Source organism: Neomonachus schauinslandi, chromosome 1 (genome assembly GCF_002201575.2).
Source record: "Neomonachus schauinslandi chromosome 1, ASM220157v2, whole genome shotgun sequence".
NCBI lineage: Eukaryota > Metazoa > Chordata > Mammalia > Carnivora > Phocidae > Neomonachus > Neomonachus schauinslandi.
In genome coordinates, this window is record NC_058403.1 from 136,651,538 (window position 1) to 136,677,342 (window position 25,805).

Below are 25,805 nucleotides of genomic sequence, written 5' to 3' on the forward strand. Positions count from 1 at the left end.
AAAAATTTAAAAGTTCACGTCGTTTACATATCAATACCACGTACAAGAGGAAGACAGGGCCTTCCTCTGAAATTTGCAACCCAACTAAAAAGACGTATCAACAAGCAGAAGACAGTATCTGACACACCAAACACTTCATGTGTTAAGTGAATATGGAGTGAAGTGGAATTTTACTGTTTCCGAAACAGCATAGGTTAAATTCTTTATTAATCTTCTCTAGGACAAATGTCAGCCAGCCAATAGAATTTTCATTATTGCTTGGTCATCAACAGAGTCGTTGCGTATTTCAAGTCTAGACCCAAAGCTCGTCCAACATGTTTATTTGGAAACCCCATGCTGGAAGCAGGCTCATTGAACTTCAGTCAACACACAGTGCAGCACGGGGCACACAAAATACACTTGAGAACATTTTTGGTATAGATCAAGGTGATCTCAACCTCCGGTGAATTACACAGGCATGTTCCGAAGCTGTAGTAAGATCGGGTAGCACCCAATAGGTGCTCTAGTATAGTAACATTTCATGACAGCATGAGGAAAGAAATGACTCATTCTGAGGGCGAAAGGAGAAACAAGCACAGAGGAAGTGATATGTGAATGGGGCCTTCATGGAAGAGGTGAACAAAAGAGGATTGGTAAAGGAGTTTCCAAAAACTGGATTGACTTCATGTTGGTACCCTGAGAACCACATCTAGAAATGGTGAATTGAAGTTCCTCATTTTATTTCAAATGTCAAAATAATCTAGAAAGATACATTGTAGGTATCAAGATTAACTGAAGGTACATTCCAATCTTAACTGTTTTGTCATTTAATAGGATTGGATTGTGGAAAGAAAGGAAGGTCCAGTTAAAACAGAAATGAATAAAGAGGCAGCATCTATGTGTTATCCTCGGAGGTCTTCAGACTGCAGAGAATCTGCTTTCTATCCCTACTGCAAAAAAAGGTGTCCCCCAGGGAGGTATCATACTGTCGTTCCAGCCTTAAAAATCTCATAGGTGACAGAGAAACCAATAACTTTGACTTCAAGACATTCATCCTTAGGCTGTTGAATGGATGCTTAATAGGTGGGCTTCTAGAAAATACACTTTCTTCCAACCCTGTGAGATAATGAGTGAGCTCATCAATAAAGATAGAAAACTCCTCACATGAACATGTAGGCCGTTTGGAAGTTTGCAAACCATTTCTGAATCACACACTTAAATTTTTATAGGAACAAACATCATGGGGTACAACAATTTTTTTTAGCATTTTTGCCAAAAATACATAATCTGATTCTCATCATGAGGAAACATCAGTCACACCTAAACTGAGGGACGCTCTACAAAATCACAGGCCTGCATTCTTCAAACATGTCAATGTCATGAAAAAGAGAAAGGTCGTGACACCCCATTACAGATTAAAGCAGATGAGAGAGATGCAAAAGCTACATGAAATACATAATCCTGGCCTGGGTCCTGGACCAGAAACAGAACTGACGTGAAGAACACGTAGTGGTGGCCTGGACCGGCCCTGTCCAGGAGGGATGACACCCATGAAAGCCTCCAGGGACAATTCTTTCTCAGCCTCTACCTCCCCTCATGGAGACAGTTTGTGAAATTTTCATAAAGTCTGTAGATGAGATAATAGTAGGCATCAATGTTAAACTTACTGATATTGAGAATTGTACCATGGTTTTGTAGGAGAATTTCTTTGACTTTAGGGGACACTCCAAAGTATTTAGAGTTCAAGGGGTATGATGTCTGTGACTGACTCTTACATGATTCTGAAAAAGAATAATCTATATATACAAACAGATGCAGATGTACATTCACACACGCACTGTGATAAGGCAAATGTGGCAAAGTGTTAATAACTGGTGATTCCAGATGAAGGGCACATGGGAGTTCTCTGTAGTATTCCAACTTTTCAGTAAAGCAGAGAGTACTTTAAAATCACATATAAAATGGAATTTATAGGTTTGCCTTAGCAGATCTTCCAAGAAAACACACAGCTCAAACTTGAAGATGGTCCTTTTCTACCAATTTCGTTTTTCCAGTTCAACTCCTAAAAGCAGGAACCAGCTAAAAAGGTAAGCAGATTTGCAATAAAACAACAAACAAAATCAAACCCCCTCCATTCATCTAGGAAAAATGTGTCAGATTGATTTAGTGTTATATATATATTTTTCCTTTTTAGTGGTGATCACCAGGCTTATATTCTTGATATTCCAAAATTTCTTCTTCTTCTTCTTCTTTCTTCTCCTTCTCCTTCTCCTTCTCCTTCTCCTTCTCCTTCTCCTTCTCCTTCTTCTTCTTCTTCTTCTTCTTCTTCTTCTCTTCTTCTCCTCCTCCTTCTCCTCCTCCTACTCCTCCTCCTTCTTCTTCTTCTTTATCATAGAATGAACATTTGTTTCCATTGTTTGGGGAAGAAGTAAGACTCAAACATAGAATGATCACTTCAAAGGAAAGTTAAGAATGAACATATCATGTGTAACCAGGAAGGGATAATAAGAAAGCACTATTCCCCGGGTTCAGCCATAAATATTAAATGGGATGAGCCCATTGCAGATACCTGTTTCCCTGGAAACCATTCAGTTGAAACTCCTGCAAAAATTAACATGTATTTTTTTCCCTTAAAGGGCAGGAGCTTCTTTTACTTACACATTTTTGACCTTTAGTTTTATATCTTAGGCTGATTATAAGAAGTTCTTTCCAGGTCTAGGCAAACAAAGAGCAAAATAAGTATCTTTTCATTAGGTCTGAGGCTGGGCTTTATGACAGTATGGCTTGTATAAACTGCACGTTATGGGGTAACTATGGATATTTGGTGTAAAATTTGCTACTCACCAAACACTGCCATCTAGACTAGTAGACCATCAACCCACACACAGTATTCAAACTCAAATGCCAAGTAACTTCACAGTATAGACAATTGAATTAAATAGTCATATTTGCAAGACAGTTCTATGTTTTAAGAGGCAGTGAAGTTTAACAGAGTCAAGTCCCTTGGATAAGTCAATACTGGCAAATATCATGGGGATAGAGGTTTGCCAAAGATAATAATTCTGTATCAGATCAATGCCATGGAGGATGGCTTTGGACCATGGAGGATTTTTGACTCTCATTTCCAAAGCTCAGTTGATTTTAGGTTCCTGGTATTTTTGCAGTGTGGATAGAGAAGGTGGATCATATTTATTTCAGTTCAAGTCAAGGTGGCTGAATTGGTCCAGAACCTGAAAAACTGATCTCTATATATAGCTCATATTAACATCAGCCACATAGTAAACTACAGAGAGAAACCATCTCTGTGTCAATATAGGTCATACATACAAGTGAAATGGCTTCCCAGTGTACTTGCCTATTTTGTCTGCAATGTTACTATTTTTTAAAAAAAATTTTATTTATTTATTTGTCAGAGAGAGAGAGAGAGAGAGCAGACAAGCAGGGGAGTGGCAGGCAGAGGGAGAAGAAGGTTCCCCGCTGAGCAAGGAGCCCAAGGCAGAACTCGATCCCAGGACCCCGGGATCAGGACCTGAGCCGAAGACAGATGCCCAACCTACTGAGCCACCCAGGTGTCCCTGCAATGTCACTATTGTGCAGGTTACCCTTGGTGTGGAGTCTCTACATCTCCAGGGGTACTCAGACCCAAAGCATCTGCCCTGGAGAGGTAAGGATATACTGGTCACCAACACTTTCAGAGGAATAGGCTTATTGTGGAGCATGCATATGTTTCCCGAAGCTGACAGGGGTTCTAGAAGCCCAGACTTACTGGGGAATTGAGAATGGGCATCTTCATAGCCCAAAGTCTTCTGTTCCTGGGGGAAGCTGTCCACCAAGAGAAGTAAGACCACTGAACAGGACGGTGAAAAGCAACTGATTGCCCAATTAATCCTGGTGCTGCTATGTTTTTCTGATAATCACAGTTCAGGTTTTCGGGGTTAGTACTAATTTAATCTATTTTGTCCTGTTTTCCCCACCAGGGGAAATATGGTTATTGTATTAGAGAGGTACTTTAAAATGGAATTGTAGATTAATGTCCTTGGTTTCATTATGGGCAATTAATCTCTGAATACATTCTTTGCTGGAGAGAATTAGTGATTTATCCAAGGTTAAATACCTGGTAAATGTCAGGCCTAAGAGCCAAACCATGGTCTTCTGTTCTCAGTATTCCCTGTGTGCCTACCAAATGCTAGGGAACATTCCTAAGATTTAATGCGGAGGCCAGCTATGTAATTTGAGGATTCTTGAAATACTTCCCCCCCAGCTTTACTGAGGTATAATTGACAAATAAAATTGTAAGATATTTAAAGTGTATATTGTGGTGATTTGATGTACACATACATTGTGACAGGATTTCTCCCATCTGGGTAATTAACACATCCATCACCTCAGATATTATGTATATATAAAATTGTATATAAATGTATATAATATTTTATATATAAATATATACAATATATACATACATATGTATATATCTTTGGTGAGAACATTTACATTCTCTTTTAGCAGATCTTGTTCTACATTATAGTATTATCAATCTTGGAATATTTTGATGGCCCCAGATCAACATGCCACTCACACATGTCCAAATCTGACTGGAACATCTATGTTCAGTGTCTTTCTTGGCAAGGTGACTTTTGTCTTTAGAGTGCTGCGTCACAGACTTCACTGTGGGTAAACGCTGCTCCTACTGCCCAGCGCACAACCTGACAAGCACGCACAGTGGCCCGTGGCAGTCCTGCTCCTTATTCCCTCTCTCTCTCTCTCTCTCTCCATCCACTCTCTGCTATCCTCACCCCTTCACGGCTCCTTCCATTCCATTCCTTCCACTGGCATTACTGGACCCTGTCAAGGGAGAAAGGAATTTGACCCAATTCATCCACTTGGAGACGCTAGCGACTTGATGAGATAACCAGCCAGGAGGTTTGCATTTGGAAAGACCACAGAGAACTCAGGACAACCTGTGGGAAATGTCTGGGGAAGGGAAAGGCTTTGAATTCCAATGGTCACCTATGATGTTTTTGTAAGGCAGACTCTCCCAACAGTACTTTTTCAACTTCAGTGCCAGATCCTACAAGTTAACCAGCCACACTGTACCCTATTTTGTCTGATGCTACCTGTTGGAAGCATCAGGGATTTGACTACTGTATCTGTTCCCCCTGTGTCCGTAATATTCCCAGCTTTAGAAACTCCAATCCTGTCAGTATCTCCTTAGTGGTCATTCTCACATGGGCCGTCTCCATCCCTAACATCCAATCTGCTTCTCATCTTTCTAAGCTTCATTTTAAAAATAATACACATAGAATCCCACAATTCTGTGAGAGAGGATTCCCATTTTACAGATGAGGAAACCGAGGCCAGACAGGCTAAGAGACTTGCTCGAGGCTCAGTGGCTGGTAGGAGCAGTGCCAGAATTTGACCTTGGACTTTATGACGAAGCATTCGCTGAAGCCCATGGCTCCTCTCATGCCAGGTCTCACTGCCCTGTACCTTCCTCTGAGCGTAGACCCATATTGTCCCTGTGGCTTAGATTCCTTCCTTGGGGTGCCTGGGATTTCCTTGCCTCTCTGTGTCATGAGAAAGTATAATGATCAAGAGCTCTAGTGTTGGAGCCAGAGTTCAAAGTCCAGTTCAGCTCCTTCATGCTTTTCTGGGTTTCTTATTTAAAATTTTCATTATCGACAGGGTTTGAAAAATATCTTGGTTGTTGCTGTGGATTCTTCTTTCCACTGTTTATGTCCCTACTATAGCTATGTATGTGATGTTTTGTTTTGCTTCTCTTCATTTATGTGTATATGGTTGTCAATGTATTTCAAGGTCAGAAAGGGCGACACACACTGGAGAAGGGGAGCCCGAGGCTAAGAGAATGTTTCTATTCTAAGAACAGTTATCATGCCATCTCTACTAAGTGCCAGGCACTATGCTGGGTGCTTTACACGCATGACCTGTCATCTTTACAACAAATCTGAAAGCCAGATATTATGACCCCATTTAAAATGAAGGGGACTGAAGGGCAGAGAGGTTAAAAAGACATGCCCTGAGTTGGTATATTTAAGAACAAGGAGTCCACTTAAGTCTGTCTGACTATAAAGCATATGAGCTTAACTTTGAAAGAAAACCGCACAAGGTATTCATTAATGCATTCTTATTGTACAAAAATCTTGCACGCAGTTGTATATGGAGTTAATATTAGCATTCTCCTTTGCTCTACTCTTACCTTTTTAAGCTACCTGGTGTTACAGGTTGATGTGTATCCAGGGTCTTTTGTCTATGCACATTTGTGCACACACAGTGATACAGATTTTTAAAACTATAAATGGAAGGGGTGCCTGGGTGGCTCAGTCAGGATCCCCTGCATCATCAGGCTTCCTGCCCCAACTTGTGTGCTCTCTCTCTCTCTCAAATAAATAGATAGATAGATAGATAGATAGAAATATATTTATAAAAAAACCTGTAAATGGGATCCTGCTATACTTAATGCATGGTGACTTCTCTATTTGGTATTCCTAAAAGCACCTCCTTTTTAAAGAACCCGTTTATTTTTCTAGTGGATACTTTAGATATGCCATAGTGTATTTGAACATTCCCCTATGGATGGGCATTTGGAGTGTTATTAATTTTTCAGGAACAAAAACAAAGGTGCAAAGAAAATAGGTGAACACAGCTCTTCATCCCTGTGAGTATTTCCATGGAACAGAGTATTGTAAGAGGGACAGCTGGGTCAGAGCATATCTGCATTTTATATTGTGATAGAAACTGCCAGATAGAAGCCTGTGGTCCATCCCCTGCTCCATGCTGTATCTCAGTGAGAACTGAAGTTGGATTCAGGAGCCTTGAATTTCTGATATTTGCCTGCTTGCCTTTGCTCTGTTTCCAGTTTTTTCCTCCCCTCCACTCCAGCTGATCGCTTTCCTTTCTTTTCTTGCCCTGTATTTCTGTCTGTCCTAGTCTACTTATGGGGTGCTCTTTCCTGCCTTTGAAGTATCAAATCACAGCTCTCTTGCATCTACCAGAAGCTGGTGGGGAGCACTTATTCTCATGTTGATGGCTACAGCTCCTAAAGTGCCCTTGAGGTATATGAATCCCACTGGCGCTCTCAGCTGGGCCCGCCCTCCCTGATCTATGGTGAGTCCAGGCAGAGTGGAGAGCGGAGATGGATGGAGCAGATGGTCGTACTAGTGGAAGGGCTCAAGCTTTTTAATCCCCTTCTAAAATACTCCTTTACCTGAAGATGTCCTTGTATTTTACTTAAGGACAAAGATAGCGATCACCCGCTGAAAATGTGAATGTCTAACTTGAAGGATTATAATGCATACAATGACTTGGCTTTACATCTCTCATTTTTAGAACACTTTGTTATTTTGGTAAATGAGAATTATATATCATTTAAAATTGTCATCATTGATTTGATTCATTTTTTCCTCCTTATGAAGAGCATGAGTTAATAGTCTGCCCCTTTGCTGACATAAAATACTGTTTTAAAAATTACTTTAACTTGTCTAAATCTTGGGGACTGGCTTAATAAATTACAGTATATCTATAAACAAGGATAATTTATAGCCAATAAAAGTCATAATTCAAAAGAATACTTAATGAGAAAGGAAAATGTTCACAATATGTCATTAAGCATTAAAAGCTGGTTAAAAAATGTTATGTCTAGTGTGATTCCAAGTTTGTAAAAACTAGATATGCAAAGAAAAAAGACTGAAATATAATAAAGATTTTAACACTGCTTGTCTTTGGAGGATGGAAATACAAATGATTTCTAAAAATTATTTTTGTTGAACTTCTGGGAAATTCTCAGTTTTGTACATGAACATAGAAGGCTTTTATAATGAGAGAAAATAACTTGTTAGTAAAATTATTTTGCCTTTTTTTTTTCTCCTTGCCTTCCTCGGATCTAAGACTCAATTCTCTTGATATTAAACACAGAACTGACCAGGGCTCCTGGGTGGTTCAGTCATTGGGTGCCTGTCTTCGGCTCAGGTCATGATCCCAGGGTCCTGGGATCGAGCCCCATATGGGGCTCTCTGCTTAGCGGGAAGCCTGCTTCTCCCTCTCCCACTCCCCCTGCTTGTGTTCCTTCTCTCGCTGTGTCTCTCTCTGTCAAATAAATAAATAAAATCTTAAAAAAAAATAAACACAGAACTGACCAACAGAGAAAATTCTGTGAGATCACTGGATTGCTGCCCACCTTTTTCTGATGCAACCAGGGAGGTGGGTCAGTCCCTGCCTTTTTTCTCCTACTCTGGGTTCCAGGGTATCAAGAAGGTCCCTGATTGACATTGAGCACAAACATCTAAGTACAGAGGTCTGACTGTTTGGGTCCAGACCCTGCTAGATCCAGCTACAGGGGTGCATGCATCTAACTAGGACCCATCCTTGTGGAACCGGTGGGACCCTGGGGTTCTAAAGAGAAGTTCAGGAAGTCATGAGAGGTCTGCATGAAGGAGCCTTGTGAGTACTTAGAAGAGGATCAGGGCCCCAGCCAAACAGATTGGGATTCTCTGAAGGGCTCAACTCCCAGATGGATGTGTTACCAGGCCGAGGGATTAAACGGAACATCCATTTGGCAAGTAAGATAAACCGGACCTAAGGAAGCCCAGTCAAGAACGGGGGACTTAGGTGGCTCTCCAGGTACAGTCAGGGAGGGGAAGAAAAATGCACATTCCCTGAGTGTCCACTAGGTGGCAGGCCCTTTCTTATACTAAGAACTGAAGTGTCTGTATTCGCAAGCATTTTCGGATATTCAGGTTTTTAAGAATCACGCAGAGGGCTGGTTAAAAAACACAGATTCTTGGGCCCCTTTCCAAAGCTTCCAATTCAGCAGTCTGGGGTGCGGCCCCAGATTCTGCATTTCTAACAAGCTCCCGATGTGGCTAATGCCACTGGTGGGTGCACTTTGAGCACCACCAAATAAATACAGCATCTCAGACTCTGGGAGAGAAGGAGGTGGGCAGCAGTAGGATGTGGTCCTTGTGGCTGAGCAATCAGTTCAAACTGTGACAAAGATTCCAGGGAAGGTGTAGTGTGGAGATAGAAGGGTGGCTTGGGTCACCTGCTGCTGGTTGGAAATGGCCTCTGGTACTCGAGCAGATTGGAACTGTGGGCTGTGGCAGAATGCTAAGTCTCCAGAGCTCTCAGTCCAGTTAAATGTGTTACCAGTTAATTTCCTTAGAATGACTGTAGCAGAGAGAAGCGCAGTTATATGCAGATTAAAATGAAAGCAGTATTCAGACCCAAATTGAAAACCAAAACATTAACTATGTACCAAAAATAAGCCAAAGGAAAAAAACATCAAGAATTCTATAACGCACGGATCAGTGATTCTCAAATTATTTGAACTGAAGGACCATTTAAAAGTATATCTGGTCCATTATAGTGCAGCGCACGGTTCTTTTGCACAAGACTTTTACCTAGCTCTAGCCATGCATGACTCACCAGGCGAGTTTGACAGTTCCTGACTGGTCCAGACCCTGTTCAGTGAGGTGAGTCCACTGATCATGTATTTGAATGTCAGCAGTAATTTGCCACATTGCTATAAAAGTTTCTAAAGCTCACTCTTAGTTTCTATATTTGCATCAATAGAGAGGAATAATAACAATTTTTAGGAGGGTACCCATGCACCAACCACACTTTGAGGTGCGCTGATCTGCACCGGCTGTATGGCTGCCTGAGCGATGGGCTTACTGTGGAACTTCCGGCAGGCAATCTGTTCTTTCGGCTCTTGTACTGCAGATCCTTAACTTTTTGTATCCCTCAGGGCCATTTAGTTCTTATCAAGCCAATTTGGGCTCCTTGGAATGGGGCTAGTTGGATGTACTTTTGGCCTCGATGCGCTTGCTTCATGCTCAGACATCAAGGGTAATGTCCTATACAGGGTGTGCACTTAATGAACACCGATGGGATGAATGCATGGATGGTAGGCCGGGACTGAGATATCAAGCATGCCTGGGGGCTGGACAGAGATAGCCAGGAAATACATGCCCGGCGTAAAGGGGCATCCAAACAGAACTCTCCACATGGTGATTTTATGCAGGTGGCAGACAAGCAGAGAAGATGGAGAAGAACCAACTCCAAAAAGAACAAAGTGACTAATCAGGTTATTTCTCTGGCCTCCCTGGTGCCTCACTAAATACAGGCGTCCACTGTGAGTGAGTAAGATTTAGTTTATCAAGTTCATGGGCCATGACAACGTAGGCTTTCCCATGGTATTTTCATGCTGAACCAAGCCATTGCCTCACATTCAAGCCAAGATGAACCCTGCTGGTTACTCTAGAAACTACCGGAGAGTTTCCTTTTAATATGAGAATCTTGAGGAAGGACTTTAAGGTAATAATTTAATTATGTTTTCTTATTAAACAATTCTCTTTCAGCAAAGGAGAGCTGAATGAATGCAAAATGGATTATCAGCTTGAATCCACCCCAAAACGTCATGCCCTAGCCCACACTCACCTGGCTTCTTCTCCTTCTCCATTCCTTACCAGGCACACAGTGCAGCACAAGCAATTTATGTGACTTAATGATGCATAGCTAATAATTCTGATCACAGTAATAATGATAGCTGCTATTTACAGAGCCCTTAGGAGAGGTACTATATTAAATGCATGCTTAAATACATTATCTTATTTAATTCCATCAATGATCACATAAGTTTGCTCAAGGACAGAGTGGAAGGGCTAGGATTCTAGCCCAAATCTGTGGTTTTAACCACTGCACTACAGTTAGGGTCTTGGGTCCAAATAGAGACTGTTTCCTTTTGCTTTTAAGGTATAACAACAAAAGAAGTATACCGTATTAGGAACTTTGAACACCCAAGGCCAAGATTTCTTGTAAGTGATAGAGGCATAGACAGATCCTATGAATGAATGAATGAATGAATGAATGAACAAATGAGTGAACATGGGTGCCAGCTGTGAATGAATCAAATTTAGTTTGTGAATTTCTTAGATCATGAGGACACTACAGTTTCATGTTGGTGTTTCACTGTTAGCCAAGGACTGACATGGTTTTGATGCTGGCTCATAAAATCTGAAGATATAATCTGGTTACAAAATCTAAGACTAAATCTCAATTATATCTCAAACAAATTTGCACACACACACACACACACACACATACAAACAAGTTTGTCTCATATGCTGACTCTTCAAAAAAACGTATTTTGTTCTTTTTCTCAATATCCTTTTCAGTTTCTCAAATCTCCCAAATACTAAAGGTGAGAGGTAGTTCAAATGCAAATCTTTCCAAAGAGAACATGTATAGTTTTGACTGCACTCAAATCAGAGCTCATGCCACTATTTTATTATTTTTAGATAATTCTATTTTCAACAGAAATGATCTACACACTCAACTTCTTGGATCAACTGGTAGTTCCAAGGAGCTTTTGATTAAGTGTTTTCATAAAAGTTAAAGGACCAGCACTTTTTTGACAGGATAAATATAATCATGTGCTTATGTTCAAGTTAGAACAGTATGCAAAAGTCTCTCATGGCTCATACATAGGAGTCTTTACAAACTTTCATTAATGTATCTTGGTGAGTGATTGCCAGATTTCCAAATACACAAATTAAAACTTTATCATGAGTCAAAATCCTTCAAGAAGAACCAAAAAGACCTTATTTTTCCTCCATGCTAAATTGAAAAACAATGGAAAGTCACATGAACGTGGACATTTAAAAACACAATGAATTTACAAAGCAAACATTTTGGGGCGCCCTAAGACAATAAAGCGATCAGCACAAAGACATCTGTCGGGTGAGGCAACCTGAGGTAAAGACCAGTTAAATCTAATGCAATCAGGAACTTAGTCCAGTTTAACACTTTTTTTATGAGGTGACAACCTCCTAACACCATAATCTTGCCTTTCAGGAAGATGACACAAAGATTTAATGAGTAAAAGAAAACAACTTAAAACCTCTCTTTTGAGCGTGAATTGTCTATTTGGGTTAAAGGTAGTCTTTGAAATCCCATTAGCTACTGGCACAATTGGGAAAAGAGATGTATATATACACACACACACACACACACACATCAAAGCAAGTAGCTACAGAACGATAGCAATGTCTGTTTCTACTCAGATGCAAAAACAGAGTTAAAGCCAAAACTAACAACCCTCCTGCTAATTAGAGAAATAAAAATGTCTTTTCCCCAAGTGTCCAACGCAACATGCAACTGAAATTAACTGCTTTTCTTTGGGACTCATTTATTTATGTTTAAAAGAGGATTGGGGGATGAAGAAACCTTGCAATGGAACAGTTGGGGAAAACACATGGATACCATACATTGGAATAAATGGAGCTGAGCACACAGTGACAACAGAGCTCTTTTTCACTTGTGGAAACACGATATTATGGTCTAATAAAAATTGGGTTACCTTTACATTTCTTTTCTTCTGTTTGGAAGGTCTGGGCACTTGGGACACTCTGATCATTCACATCGTCATGGTCCAGATGGAATATCGAGCTAGTCCAAGTGGTCTGGATGAGATGTGGTGACGGCTGTTCATTTTTCAATGTGTTGCGCCTCTCCGCATGGCTCTTCCTATGGAGGCAGGCTTCAGACATTCCTACTAGCTTCCAGTCGTGTTCTCGGTCTGGACAGTGCTTTGGTTTGTCCCAGGCTGGAAGGCCATTTTCTGGAGGGTTGAAAAACACAAGATGACGAGCTGTTGGCATTGTCAAGATTTTGTTGAGTTGCAGTTTTGGAAGGCACGTTGTTTCTCAATTCTTTGGGGCTGACAGTATTCACATGTACCTCCCCTTGATGGCAGTGATAAGATGCAGAATTTGTCAGCCTTGGGCATTTAGCCACCACAGTTGGATTGCCTGTCAGAGTAATCAACACATTCCCCCTTATTTTTAGTGCCTAGAAAGACATTAGTTCCTCCAATGGAAAGGCTGTATTTTCACCAGCCAGGCTTCCACAGCAATGGCCCAAGAGCAAGTTTACACCAATTTATGTGACTGCTTAGACGATCGTTTGAGGTCTTGAGGGTCAGGGCTGGCCGTGAACACTTTTCAGATCCTTAGGACATAAAACATCCAGGATTCAGCCTTGTTTGACTTGGGTTTTATCACAGGCTGACCTGAGGGGCACCCTGTTACTTAAGTGGGACATGCTCACGTGGTTCCTCCGGGAGTGACAACTCAGTCCTTCCTACAACCTTCTACTCCTAATGGCCCAAGACAAAGAGACTGGATCTTCAGATAGAAATTTGTAAACAGTTTCAATGTAGTTCCAAATTGGCGATGAGATCCAATGAAGGAAAGCAGATAGTCCTTTAGTGGGGGGTGGAGGGGGCAAATTAACAGCCCTAATGATAGAATGATAAGCCCTGAATCTCTTTGGTTGAGGTATAGGCAGTGAATTATTTATGTATGTTGTGGTTTTTTTTTTTCCTATTTAATTTAAAGGGAATTGAAGATCTGCCCTTTAGAAAATGGGAAGAAATGGAATAATATAATGCAGTAATATGATGTAGACTTTCTTACACTAACCTTCCCTGGTGGCAAATTTTACCTCCTTGAATATCTTTACTGTACGTGGATATAATGTACAGAGCAAAAATGAGCAGGCTAATGTATATATTTGTATATGCATATACGTTAAAAAACATAATCCATCTGGTCATCCATATTTCTGGAAATGCTTAGGCTCCTGTCTGTCAAAATGAGAAATATACAATATAAATAGAGTTCTACTTTTAAAGTGATCATATACAGTGATTGAAAGACTATCATTTATGTGTGAATTCTCCTTTCTGCTGAAATTACCAAAGGAGCATAGATATCCATATTAGAGAGACAAGTCCATCCTGATCTGTGCATAGTATTGGGAATTTTAAGCTGCCTTTCCAACGCTTAAAATGATTTTTAAATTATTTAATGCAAGGGCTCAAAATGCTTTAGGTTTTCATAAGCCCCGTCTGTAAATGACTAATTGTCTTCAGTTGTTGTTGGTCAGGATCGTTTCTCTAAAAGTGTGATCTACTCTCAGTCACTTTGGAGGCTGCACTTTCCCTTGAGTCTTCAGGTCACTATGTGGAAATTCTAATACACATACCACTCCCTTTCTACTCCACGAGGAGACTGTGAACAATGACTACCAAGTAATAATCAACCCATGATTTCTTTGTCACAGTAAATGGAAATGCTGTGGCTTGAAATAACATGGCCAGTAAGCAATAAATCCATGCAAAAAAAATTCTATAATGTGACAGCTCTGGGAAATAACATTTGATCTTATTCAGACACATACAATTCACCCTATGCAAATGGCTAAGCTAGGCATTGTGTGAGGTCATGAGTTCTTTCTCTACATTATTATATGACATTATTCACTGCCTGGTGAATCAGAAACTCTGGATTCAACCATAGCCAGCCCCTGGTGCAATTATAGGCACCTATTCTCCCTATCCATTAAAAGAAAACAACAGATTAAAATCTTGGGAGATTGTGTTGCATTTCAAATTAAACATATCTATGTAGAATCCATTCAAGTTTATTATCCATGAGGGTTTTGAGGTTTTTCTGAGCTAAATATAAAGCTACTGAATGCAAGAGTTAACTCTGGGCCTAAAGAGGATTCATTTTATTTCTACAGACATGAAAAGCCTTCTGACCCATGCATGTTTCTATGATGTCTTCTTTATTTTCAGGGACTCTCTAAATCCTCGGTAAATTGTATCTTGTAAAGCTCTATTTTAATGTGAAAGTTATCACACTATTTTGTAAAGCCTCCAACATTTGATTTTTCCTGCAGAAATTCTTAAAATTTAATTTTATTAACTTCCTTGATCAAACAGAAATTAAGAAACATCCCCAAGGTGGATAGTCACTGCTCCCCAGCGAAAGGAGCTAGTGGCTTGGATGAGAGATGCTGAAAGGGACTCCACCCAAGGGGACATTCCTCCTGAAAGCACAGCCTATTAAAGCTTGCTCAGCATGTCCCCTGAGTCAGCAAGAGCAGGTATTTCTTCTAAGCAAGGGAGGTTATGTTTGGGGTGAGGCAAGGGATAGGATTGCCTTCCATTTTCCTAAGAAAAGAAGTTGAGATGGTTTGGGGGAAAGGGCTTAATTCACAGGAGGCATTTACAGGCTCGTAATTATGGTCTGTAATTCCATTCATGATAATGATATTCAGCTGCTTAATTGGTAGGTTTATTGGTTGGGGCACTGCTGGGAAACCCGGGGACTGAGAAGTCTTGGCTGGGTCATGGGAAAGCTCAAGAGGATTTTATTTAAGGAGGATTCTTGATTCTTATCCTTCCAAGAAGAGGGAGACAACATACAATTCCCATTCCATTCCCAAGGAGGGATAAGATACCCACTATACCGAGCTCCTTAAATTCCGCCTACTGAGGATGCTGTTGCTGGTGAGAACTGTAAGTTACCTCCACATGTGTTCACTTGGCAGTACTGGTTTTCAGGGGTATCCTGATATTTCTTTGTCTAATGCTTGTATCCCTTGGTTCTCCCCAAACTCAAACCAATGAAGTATGTCTTTGTAAAGAGATAGAAATATTAAAAGATTAAGTCAGTGATTCCCAAACTTTGGTGAGTGACAATTACCTGAGGCGCTATTAAAGAACACGGAGACCAGGCCTATAGAAGTGGGATGGGCCCAGGGCATTTGTATATTTACTAAGTTCTCCAGATGATTCTGATATCCAAGAGAGTTTGAGATCCACAGGGTTAAGAAAATTGAAGGTGGGAAAACAAATTACTGGCAGGTTTCAGATAAGGGTGCAGTGTCCTTCTTAGGCTCTATTGTTTTACACAGCCTTGAAGTAAATTTACTTTATAATTAAACAATTCATCAATGTTTTGGGATCAACTGTGTGAAGATTTAGAAGTCAGATATTATGAAAAGATGCTCAACATCACTCATCATCAGGGAAATGCAAATCAAAACCACAATGAGCTATCCCCTCACACCTGTCAGAATGGCTAGAATAAAAAACAAACAACAGGTGTTGGCGAGGGTGTGGAGAAAAAGTGGGAAAGGTGCTCTGCTGGTGGGAATGTAAATTGGTGCAGCCACTGTAGGAAACAGTATGGAGGTTCCTCAAAAAACTAAAAACAGAATTGTCATATGATCCAGTAATTCTACTACTGGGTACTTACCCAAAGAAAACACACTTATTAGAAAAGATATAAGTACAATATATTACTTACAATAGCCAAGATATGGAAGCAACCTAAGTGTTCATCGATAGATGAATGAATAAAGAAGTGGTGTGTACACACACACACACAGGAATGTTACACAGCCATAAAAAAGGATGAGATCTTGCCACTTGCAACAACATAAATGGACCTAGAGGATATTATGCTAAGTGAAATAAATCAGAGAGAGCAAACTGATGGTTGCCAGAGGAGAGGAGGGTGTGGGGTGGGTAAAATGGGTGAAGGGGAGTGGGAGGTACAGGCTTCCAGTTATGGGATGAATAAGCCATGGGGATGAGAGGTACAGCACAAGGAATATAGTTGATGGTATGGTAGTAGTGCTGTGTGGTGACAGATGGTAGCTACACTTGTGAGCAGAGCAGAAAATGTAGATTTGTCAAATCACTATGTTGGACACCTGAACTAACATAACATTGTGTGTCAACTCTATTTCAATAAAAATGTCAGATATTAATTGGATGTTCTCTTATAGATTGGGGGTATGGATATAAATAAATGTTCACCCAAAAAGTTTGTTGTCCTGGGCATTATCTGGGACACAATGTGCACAGTAGTAGAAATACATTTTTTTTACAAGGAGGATTCTACAAATGATCATGTTATTCACATGAAGTATGAATCTTTGCTCTTTAATGGATCCCAGCTAATACCTGGCTTTTGATACTTCATAATTCTAGGCATCAAGACAACCAATTTGTCAGTTATGATGCAAATTAATAACAAAATTAAAGGTAATAACTAGATAGGAACATGTGAACTGTTACTAAAATAACTAGACACATCCTGGCCTGTTTCTCGAGAGAGTTTAGAATCGAATGATTGAATTTTTTTTAGATGATTATAATTCTTTTGGCTTTGAATGACACAACCCCAGTCTACAAAGTTATTTTGCAAAAAGAAACAAACCTAAATCTCATTAACATAACTATGAACAACCTATCTCTGGAAATTACATTAAATATGATAGAAAAGAAATCCGTCCATCAAAAAAGGGAGAATTATAGGAAAATATTCAAGTATTTCAGGACACAAAAGCGAGCTGATACCTTAGAAATGCAATAAGGCAAAGGAAATAGGCTTATGACCAAGTGGTCAGAGAGGGTCAGCTGAGTGGGCTGGAATTTCATGGCACTCATTATAGGAGTGTTTAGTTTGCATTAAAGGCCATTAGTTTTAGGCATTGAGACCCCAAACCATACTCTGTATTAGGGGGATGTGTATACGATATGCTTTGCAAGCCCAGGGAGTGTGTAGAATTTTCACTGGATAGCTCAGGCTATTAGCATGATGTCTCTAATTTCCATTCTAATTTTTTACTCAGGCCCGTAAGTTTTAGCTTCACCGAATTCTCAGGCTATGTACATATCAACTGATTTTTATTTGTGGAGTCACGCAGAAGAGGAGACTAATGTTTGGCTGAGCATTCACTAAGGGCCAAATCCTGAACTAGATACTTTTATTCATCTTCATGAACATCCAGGGAAGTCCGTAGTGAGACACTGCTTGATTTACTAGGAACCTGAAATTCAGAGAAAGCACTTCATCTACTCTTTCATACCTTTTGTGCTGTTAACAGATATATTATCATTATTTGCCTTAGTTTGATGAGTAGCCATTAGCCTATTAATAGGTATCATTTTGTCAGTTCTTTGGAAGTTCTTTATCAACTATGTTTATTGTCCCATTCAATTTTCTCAGTTACTCATTTATATGAGACCAGCAACTGGTCTGCCCGCTTTCACTCTGAGCCACCTACAACCCATTGTTCATAGAGTAGCCAGAGTGAGCTTTAAAAGTACATTTCAGAACATGTCTCTCTGGTGCTTACAATCTTCTGATGACTTCCATCAATATTGGAATGAGGTCCTAAGGCCTTACTGCAGCCTGAAATGCCCCAAGGGATTTATCCCTAGTCCATCCCACCGAGCCTCTCTCCTGTGGCTCAGCCCCTTGTTCTCTGTTCTCTGGCCACATGGGCTTCTTCTAACATGTACTCATTCCCACCAGTCTTTGCAGAAGCTCCTCCCTAAGCCTGGGGTGCCCTTTCCGAATCCTTCCTCACCTCCTCTTGATGTACCAGGAACAATTACCGGGCTCCAACCCCACATCCCCTTTTACCTGGAGGTTGGATTTTCCCTTTTATGGAACATATCAGGGTTGCATTTCTCAAGGAAGATAATCAAAAGTAAAAGTAAGGGGTGGGATCCCTGTACCGCCCTGGAGGTGGCTCTGTTTCAGTGGAGAGAGGAGAGGGCTAGGTTGGAAATCTGAGTCCCACTCTTCCATGTAACGGCTGAAGGGTCTAATTTTGAAAATCACTTCCTTTTTCTAAGCCTCCATTCTCTTCATGTGTAAAGTGGCAATATAATATTGCTCATGGGATTTCACCCCTTTTCCACCACCTTCAAGGCCAAGATGACTGTGTAGATTTTCTTGAACCATCCATCCACCCTCTGAACGTCCATTAACACTTTCCATGTATCTCTCTCCACCCATATTCTACTCCATACCTCATGATCTAACCATTTACATACATGTTTTCTTTTCTTTTCTTTCTTCCTTTCTTCCTTTCTTCCTTTCTTCCTTTCTTCCTTTCTTCCTTTCTTTCTTTCTTTCTTTCTTTCTTTCTTTCTTTCTTTCTTTCTTTCTTTCTTCTTTCTCTTTCTTTCTGTGACACATTGCCTAGCATCATGCCCTCATTGATTATCTCCCAATAATCCGGTAACTTTGCAAAGAGAAAACTGTTTCCTAGGTACAGACTCTATGCCTGTTTTCTTATCTAAAAGCCACTGGTAAGTCATAAGGAAGACTCAAAACTATGAAAACCAATTCAACGAAGATTTTCTACTACTAGTATTATCTTCACAAAACCGCAGGAGAAAATGAAAACTTTTTTTCTTTTTAGAGGCAGGATAGGATAAGAATCTGGGCTCTGCTGGTCAAGGTTCAAATTCTGGCTTTGGCATTTATCAGCTGTGTGACTTGGGGCAAATTGCTCTTACCTCTCTGGATCTCCCTCCTGAGTATCTATAATACTTGTTTCCATCTCCTCTGTGCTGCAAGAACTCACCACGTTTTCCTTGTATTATGTCGATGGTTTCCACACTTTTCTCCCCCCTCTATTGGACTCTGATCAACTTATCCATCTCTCAGTTCTCACAGCTCCAAGCACAGTGCCTTAACATGAGAGGACCTGAATAAATATTACTTGGAAACAATTTAACATAATATAGACAGGTCAGAATACTCTGGAAGCTAAACAGAGCACACATGGACTTCTATCTATCTAGGAATTTCTCTGCACTGAGCAATAATGTGCTCTACATGAGACCCACTCTGCCAGAACTGGTTTGCATCAACGTTCTGCAACAAAGGGGGCTTGGCCATAACCAGACCCTGCAGCATGGCCGGAGAGGTGTTCTGTGCCCAGAGAAGGCGGGAGGGGCAGTTAGATGACTCTGTTTATCCTAGTCTTCAGACTGGGTAAACACACCGTTTTTACTCTGGCATTTTTCTCCCATGAAACCCTTTGCCTAAATGACAGGTGTGGCTTGTTGTCTGCTGCCCAGACAAGTGTCTGGTGAAGAGCTTCACATGGGACACTAGAGTATGGCTGCGGGTGTCTCAATGCCACCCTTTCAGGCCCTCTGACATAGCAGTATATCCTTGTCATCTGGGATGGGTGGGCCAGTGCCCAGAGAGCAGGCTGCTGGCTTGCTTGCCAGTGTCCTGGGATACTCTAGGGTGGCTTTGCCTGGCCGGGAAATCTCCAGGAGTGGCCCAGGCTGCAGTGCCTGGCTCGCCACTTGCAGTTATGAAGGCCTTTGGGGCAGCACTTGCTTAGTGGAAGCCATGAGACTTGTGAATTTGGAATATTTGGTCAAGGGAGGGAGATTTCTCCAAAATTGGAGAAAAGCTAAATTATTGACTATTTTTAAAGGAAATTCACTATTACTACTTTCGAGAATTGTGACGGAAGGGTTACACGACTACTGAGTCTCATGAGTAAACTAGAGTGAAAATCCCTCACAGCATTGGTGTTAAGATTACATGCGCTGACATATACACAAGGTCTACCACTGAACAGAAATATAGTAAGTTCTTGAAGTGTTGCCTTCCTATTTTACACTGATAACTGCAGAGAGCAAATCCACAATTCTCAGTGGGTGGGAAGGAACCTGGAGGATTCATTCTCATGCTCCCTCCTTCTCTCAACCCACACAAATATTATGAACTACCCCCTCCTTGCCTCTGGCTCAGCTTGGGTTCTAGCTGCACATCTGCCTTTATTCTAGTCAGTGGTGAGTTCCTCTTCCTTTGAAAAATATTTATTATTTGTTATAATAATGTGTAATCACACGTTGCTTCTGATATCTTATTGATGTATGTTAGCATTCCCAATATGAAGCACTGGATGGCCCTTAACACTGTGACCAGCTACGACTTTGGTATTCTCCACAACTTAAGCCTGCAAAATGGAGTGGAATGTTCTGGTCATTGTGGGACATAGGGGGCGTGGGTCACAGCTGGGGAGCAGGCTTCCAGGATTCCAATTCTACAGGAATTCACAATTCACAATTCTATAGGAATTGTGACTAAGGAGGATGAGAAAGGAAGGAAACCATATTTATTATCATGCCCAAGGTATTTTATGTGCATAATAATAGGAACACTAATAATGACAGCTAAAATTTCCAAGCACTTACTGCGTACGAGCCTACTAGACTAGGCACCATAAATAAAAATTACTATTAACTGAGCACCTACTATGTGCCAGGTAGCATCCTAAGCATTTTTCATACATTATCTAACTTGCATTCCAATACCAAGAGATGGGTATTGTGTCTGTCATTTTAACCAATGAGGAAATAAGCATGGAGGGAAGTTATCAGATTCCTGTTTCTATTTAGAAGGTGTTACAGTGTATGTAATTATTAATTCACCTCTTTAGATCGATGAGCTCCTTGGTAGTTGGGACTGTGGCTTGTTTGCTTGTGCCCCAGCAGGGAGCACGAGGCCGGGCACATTAATGAATGCTCATTACCTTGCGTGGCACTGAATTAAACTCAGCCACTCTCCACGGCTCCCTCCTTTTCGTCCACAGCTCGGTGGGAATCAGGAAATGGTGAAAGAATTCTTCTCCCCTTTGTGCTTGTTCTATCCTCTTCCTGCTCAGCTAAGTGCCATTTCTCATGATCTTCTCTCGGTCCCCAGACTGTTTCCCCAAAACTTCTCTCCTTCACTTCCTCTCCTTCCTCTGTGCTATGTGTCTAAGGATATTTCAAGATCTGGAGCAGAGGACTCTAAGGAAACTAGACTCTGGGGTTTGAGAAGATGATGACCTTTTATTTGCATTTTATTTGAAAATTGAAAAAGAAATGAAGCTTTATTAGCATTGTATTTATGCGTGTATAGAATGAATGAATGGATGGGATACTGAGGGCCATGAAATGTGCTCAAATCTTCCAATCAGGGTGTACTCATCTGCTAATTCACTCCTGAAACTTTATAAATGAGGATCTACTGGAGTCCTTGCTCAGCCTTTGGTTACATGAAATGCATCCTCAGGAATATCTTCTTGTAGGCAAAGTCTGGCAAAATTAGGCTCTTTGTTCAGATAGGCTGCCTTCCATTGCTATATGGTTTTGTCTTTCGTTTACAGAGCACCTGCCTATTGATTTTCCCTTTTGTTGAGACTGGACTTCTCTGCCCCTGTGCACAGGTGAATTTAAGTTTGCTATCACAGAGGGTTTCTCTTATTTCGTTGGCAGGGATTCTCAGTCCATTAAGTGAGTGAGATCTGGGAGCTGCTCGGAGAGAAACAAATCTTTTTCTTATCTGGCTCCTCCTGGGTCTCCAGTTTTCCTGTATATTTCATTAGGCAATCATTATCCAAACGAAAAACAATCATCATAGCTATAGAAACCTCGAATAGTTATTCTGAAACTAGAAACTACAATGATAACCTCTTGATAGGTGAAAACCATTAAAATTTTAAAAAGTGTATGTTTAGAACCTTTAAAGGGGTGCACGTTAATCCATTTTAGAGCGTAGCTGAAAGAAAGTTAAACACAGAACAACAAAATGTGTGTTCCAAGATCACAGTGGAATCTCCATGTGGAGGGGCCGTGCGTGAATACATGTCAGTGGCCAGGTTCACGAGCAACATCTTACAATGATTTAACCACACAGGAGCAAGCCCCCTGCTGGAACACTGGCCAGAGGCCCCAGAGACCCGGAAGGTAGTTTCCAAAGGACACAGTGGAATCCTCCCCTAGGAACGGTCATTCGGTTTTCCATAATTCATACTGGATTTAATCAGAAAATCCTCAGGTCGGATGACTTAAACTTTGAAGTAATTACTCTAAAGGCCACAGAGATTCCATTTAGGATATTAGACAAGCTACAGCTGTAGCAAAAACATTCATATTAAAGAGCCACAAATGCACATAAAAGGGAGCAGATGTTTACTGCCAGGATTAGATTTCTCCTGCATGAAAGTTCAGGTCATCATGTTTATTCTTATTGCCAGTCCGAACCCACATTTTCAAAAAAAAAACCAACACAAAAAAACACATAAGGTAGTCTGTAAGACTGGACCCATTTTATGTTTCCACACTCGAAATACCCCTTCCCGGAGTAGGAAATACATGTGAGCCTTTTCTAACTTTGCAAACTGGGACTGGGGTATAATTTGTGGATAAAGAACAAATTGAGATTTACAATTTCTTAAATAAAGAGATAAAATGTGCCTCTTGGGTAATCAGATCAATATTATAGACACACCCTAAATACTTGGCAGCAAAGCACACAGTCTTTCAATAAATTAAACTCAGGGATTAACAAAATGGACAAAAATAGATGCTGGTGTTAAATAAAGTGTAATAACATAGGGCAAGGGATCAATGCTTCTCTGGGTTTTCGTAGAATCTCACTCTCATGTTCCATATTTTTTTCTGTAAAAATAAGTAACTAGCATCAAGATCAATGTAGATATTTCCTTCACTTAGGGGGAAACATTTCAATCTGGAGAAGTTTGCTTTTTCCCTTTGTTCAGGAATAGCAGCCCTGCCACGTTACCCACACCTTCCTTACTCTTGGTTAGGATAGCAGGCGAGATTTTTTACATTGTGAGGACTCCTTGAAGGCAGGTGCTTTGGGGATGTTTTCAGGCCCTCTGAACACTATTAAATACATAAAAAATTTATTTCATTAAATAGGCCCCAGTGCTATGACCCAATGCCATGCGGGGTAGGTCGTGTTCCCTGGGAGGATCTGGCTGAGCACCTGCCCCAGCAGGTCCCCAGCAGCAGAAATGAAGGAGAGAATTAACTTGTTTTCTACCAGCCTATCTTGTGGAAGATAATTTAGCAGTGCAGATGGGTCAAACTGCGATCTGTTCTACAGTGTTTTTACAGTGCAGGAAAATCAAGAGAAGCAGGTGGGATTTCTACTCTCATTTTAACACTTTCTGGGTTTTTTTTCCTTAAACTTTTCAACTGCTTAAAATACAGCTGGCAAGGCTGGGGCTGGAGAAGGTGTGGGGCAACGAATTCCTGCAGTCCTGCCCCTCTCCAACCTGTCTGCTCCCAATGAAGGCCAGGTGTGCCCAAGATCCCCCTCTGTCCTCAGATGGCTCGTGAGTATCTCTAAATGTAGTCCGGGGACCTGCCGCATCTACATCACCTGGGAGCTCGTTAGAAATGATGAATCAGAATCTGTATTAACAAGATCTTCATGTGATTCCCAAGCACATGGATGTTTCAGATACTCTCTTCCAGGGGCATAGTCTCCATGTAAAGTAGATAGAATTTGTTACATGTGGGGGTTACTCAATTTAAACTTTGGAGCAATTTAATATTTACTATGTAAAGATAAGATTTCCTATTCAGGAATCAGAAGGGAAAATAGTGTTTGATGGTTGCAGGTTAGGGAAATTAAAGAGAAGTGCCTTTAATGTCTTTATTTCCTAAATGGTTAGTTGGTAAATGTGGTACGTGAAATGGAAAAATCCAAACACTAAGATTCCTCGTTAGAATTTCACCTTTCGGGGCGCCTGGGTGGCTCAGACGGTTAAGCGTCTGCCTTCAGCTCAGGTCATGATCCCAGGGTCCTGGGATCGAGCCCCTCATCGGGCTCCCTGCTGGGCGGGGAGTCTGCTTCTCCCTCTTCCTCTGCCTCTCCCCCTGCTTGTATACTCTCTCTGTCCCTCTGTGAAAAATAAATAAAATCTAAAAAAAAAAAAAAAAGAATTTCACCTTTCTTCAGGTTTTCCTTTCTAGAGACATCCAACAAAATAATCAAAGTAATAGCTAACATTTATGCCAGGCACCTGTTCTGAGCATTTAACGTTTAATCTTCACTGTAACTCTATGAGATAGAAATATTATCCTCCTTTTTCAGATGAGGAAACTAGGGCACAGAGAGACTGAACAACTTGCCCAAGGTCACACAGTAGTAAATAATAAAGTCAGGATCCGTACCCAAATAGGTCTAACTGACTCTGCCACACTTCTACCTGTTTATGGCAAGTCAATACCAAATGACTTAGATGATCACCACAGGCAAGAGAACTAAATCCTGTCAACAAAAATATGTAATTAGAGGTTTGAAATAAAGAGACTAAAGCTCGGAGAGGTCACTTTCTTGCTCAAAGTTACCCAGATGGGCAAAGAGGTGGGATGGGTCTTTTGATTCTTCCTCCCATGGTCTTTTAACTGAAAACATATGTTTTTAAGTATACAACAATGATTTATTGCTCAATCTCAATGCTGGTTCAAATTCTGACATTTTCACTCTATACCTCAAACATTAAGAGCTGTTTTTCTAATTAAAAAATTTTTTTTCCAGTAAATTTACCAAACAAGAGACAGCTGGGCATGAAGTGATTCTGTTTCCCCCACTGATTGCTGCTGCTGACTCTTCAAAAAGTTTGTGTTTATGGTGGTATGAGCTCTGCCTCCAAGTGGCCCAAGAGCATAGAAAGAAGGCAAACCCAACCAACCAACCAAACCATTAAAATGACCAAGGTAAGGAAGAATTGGTTTGCTTCCTAAGCTGCCCATGTGGAAGATGAAAAGGCCACCAAATAATTTAGAACTGACAAAAGGGTCATTTCATTTTGAGTTTATGATATTGAGAGCCAGCCCTGAGAGAGGGTCCGCTGTGTGCCAGCCAGGCAAGGTGCGTGCTATGTTTTATTTGCTCATTACAACGACAGGGTGAAGGAGAATGCTGTTATTAGCTCCACTTCATAGGTGAGACATCTTTGGCCGAGGGAACTAGAGATGTTCCCCAAAGTTACAGGTAGTAAATGGGAAGCTGTTCTCATACCCTTTATGCTACATGACACAGATGAAGCAATTGTAGGCCAGAGAGTAAAGCATTTGTCCACAGTCACAAAGCTAGCTAAAGGGCACTGTTGTGCCTAGAATCTTCCTCAGGATGGGCCAAGCTGGCTTGATGACAAATGGGAAATCCTATTGGAATTATTCATCTCTTAGAATGAGTATTGCTTTGAGAGAGGTTCATCTATTTCCTCAGGAAACAGGGCTTCAGCAAGCCAAATCTCTCTCACAAAGAATGGAGTCAAAGGCATATTGCTTTTGAAATGTAAGAAGGACATTATGTTCAAAT

General features: G+C 40.8%; 1 protein-coding gene across 1 annotated transcript in view; it reads right to left on the reverse strand.

Annotated features, from left to right (window-relative positions):
* Nucleotides 1-25,805, reverse strand: part of THRB (thyroid hormone receptor beta) — a 208,373-nt gene that overhangs the window by 56,487 nt on the left and 126,081 nt on the right. Inside the window, exon 3 of the mRNA XM_021678718.2 lies at nt 12,356-12,616. Within this exon, the coding sequence (XP_021534393.2) occupies nt 12,356-12,616 (261 nt within the window). The remainder of the gene's footprint in view (nt 1-12,355; nt 12,617-25,805) is intronic.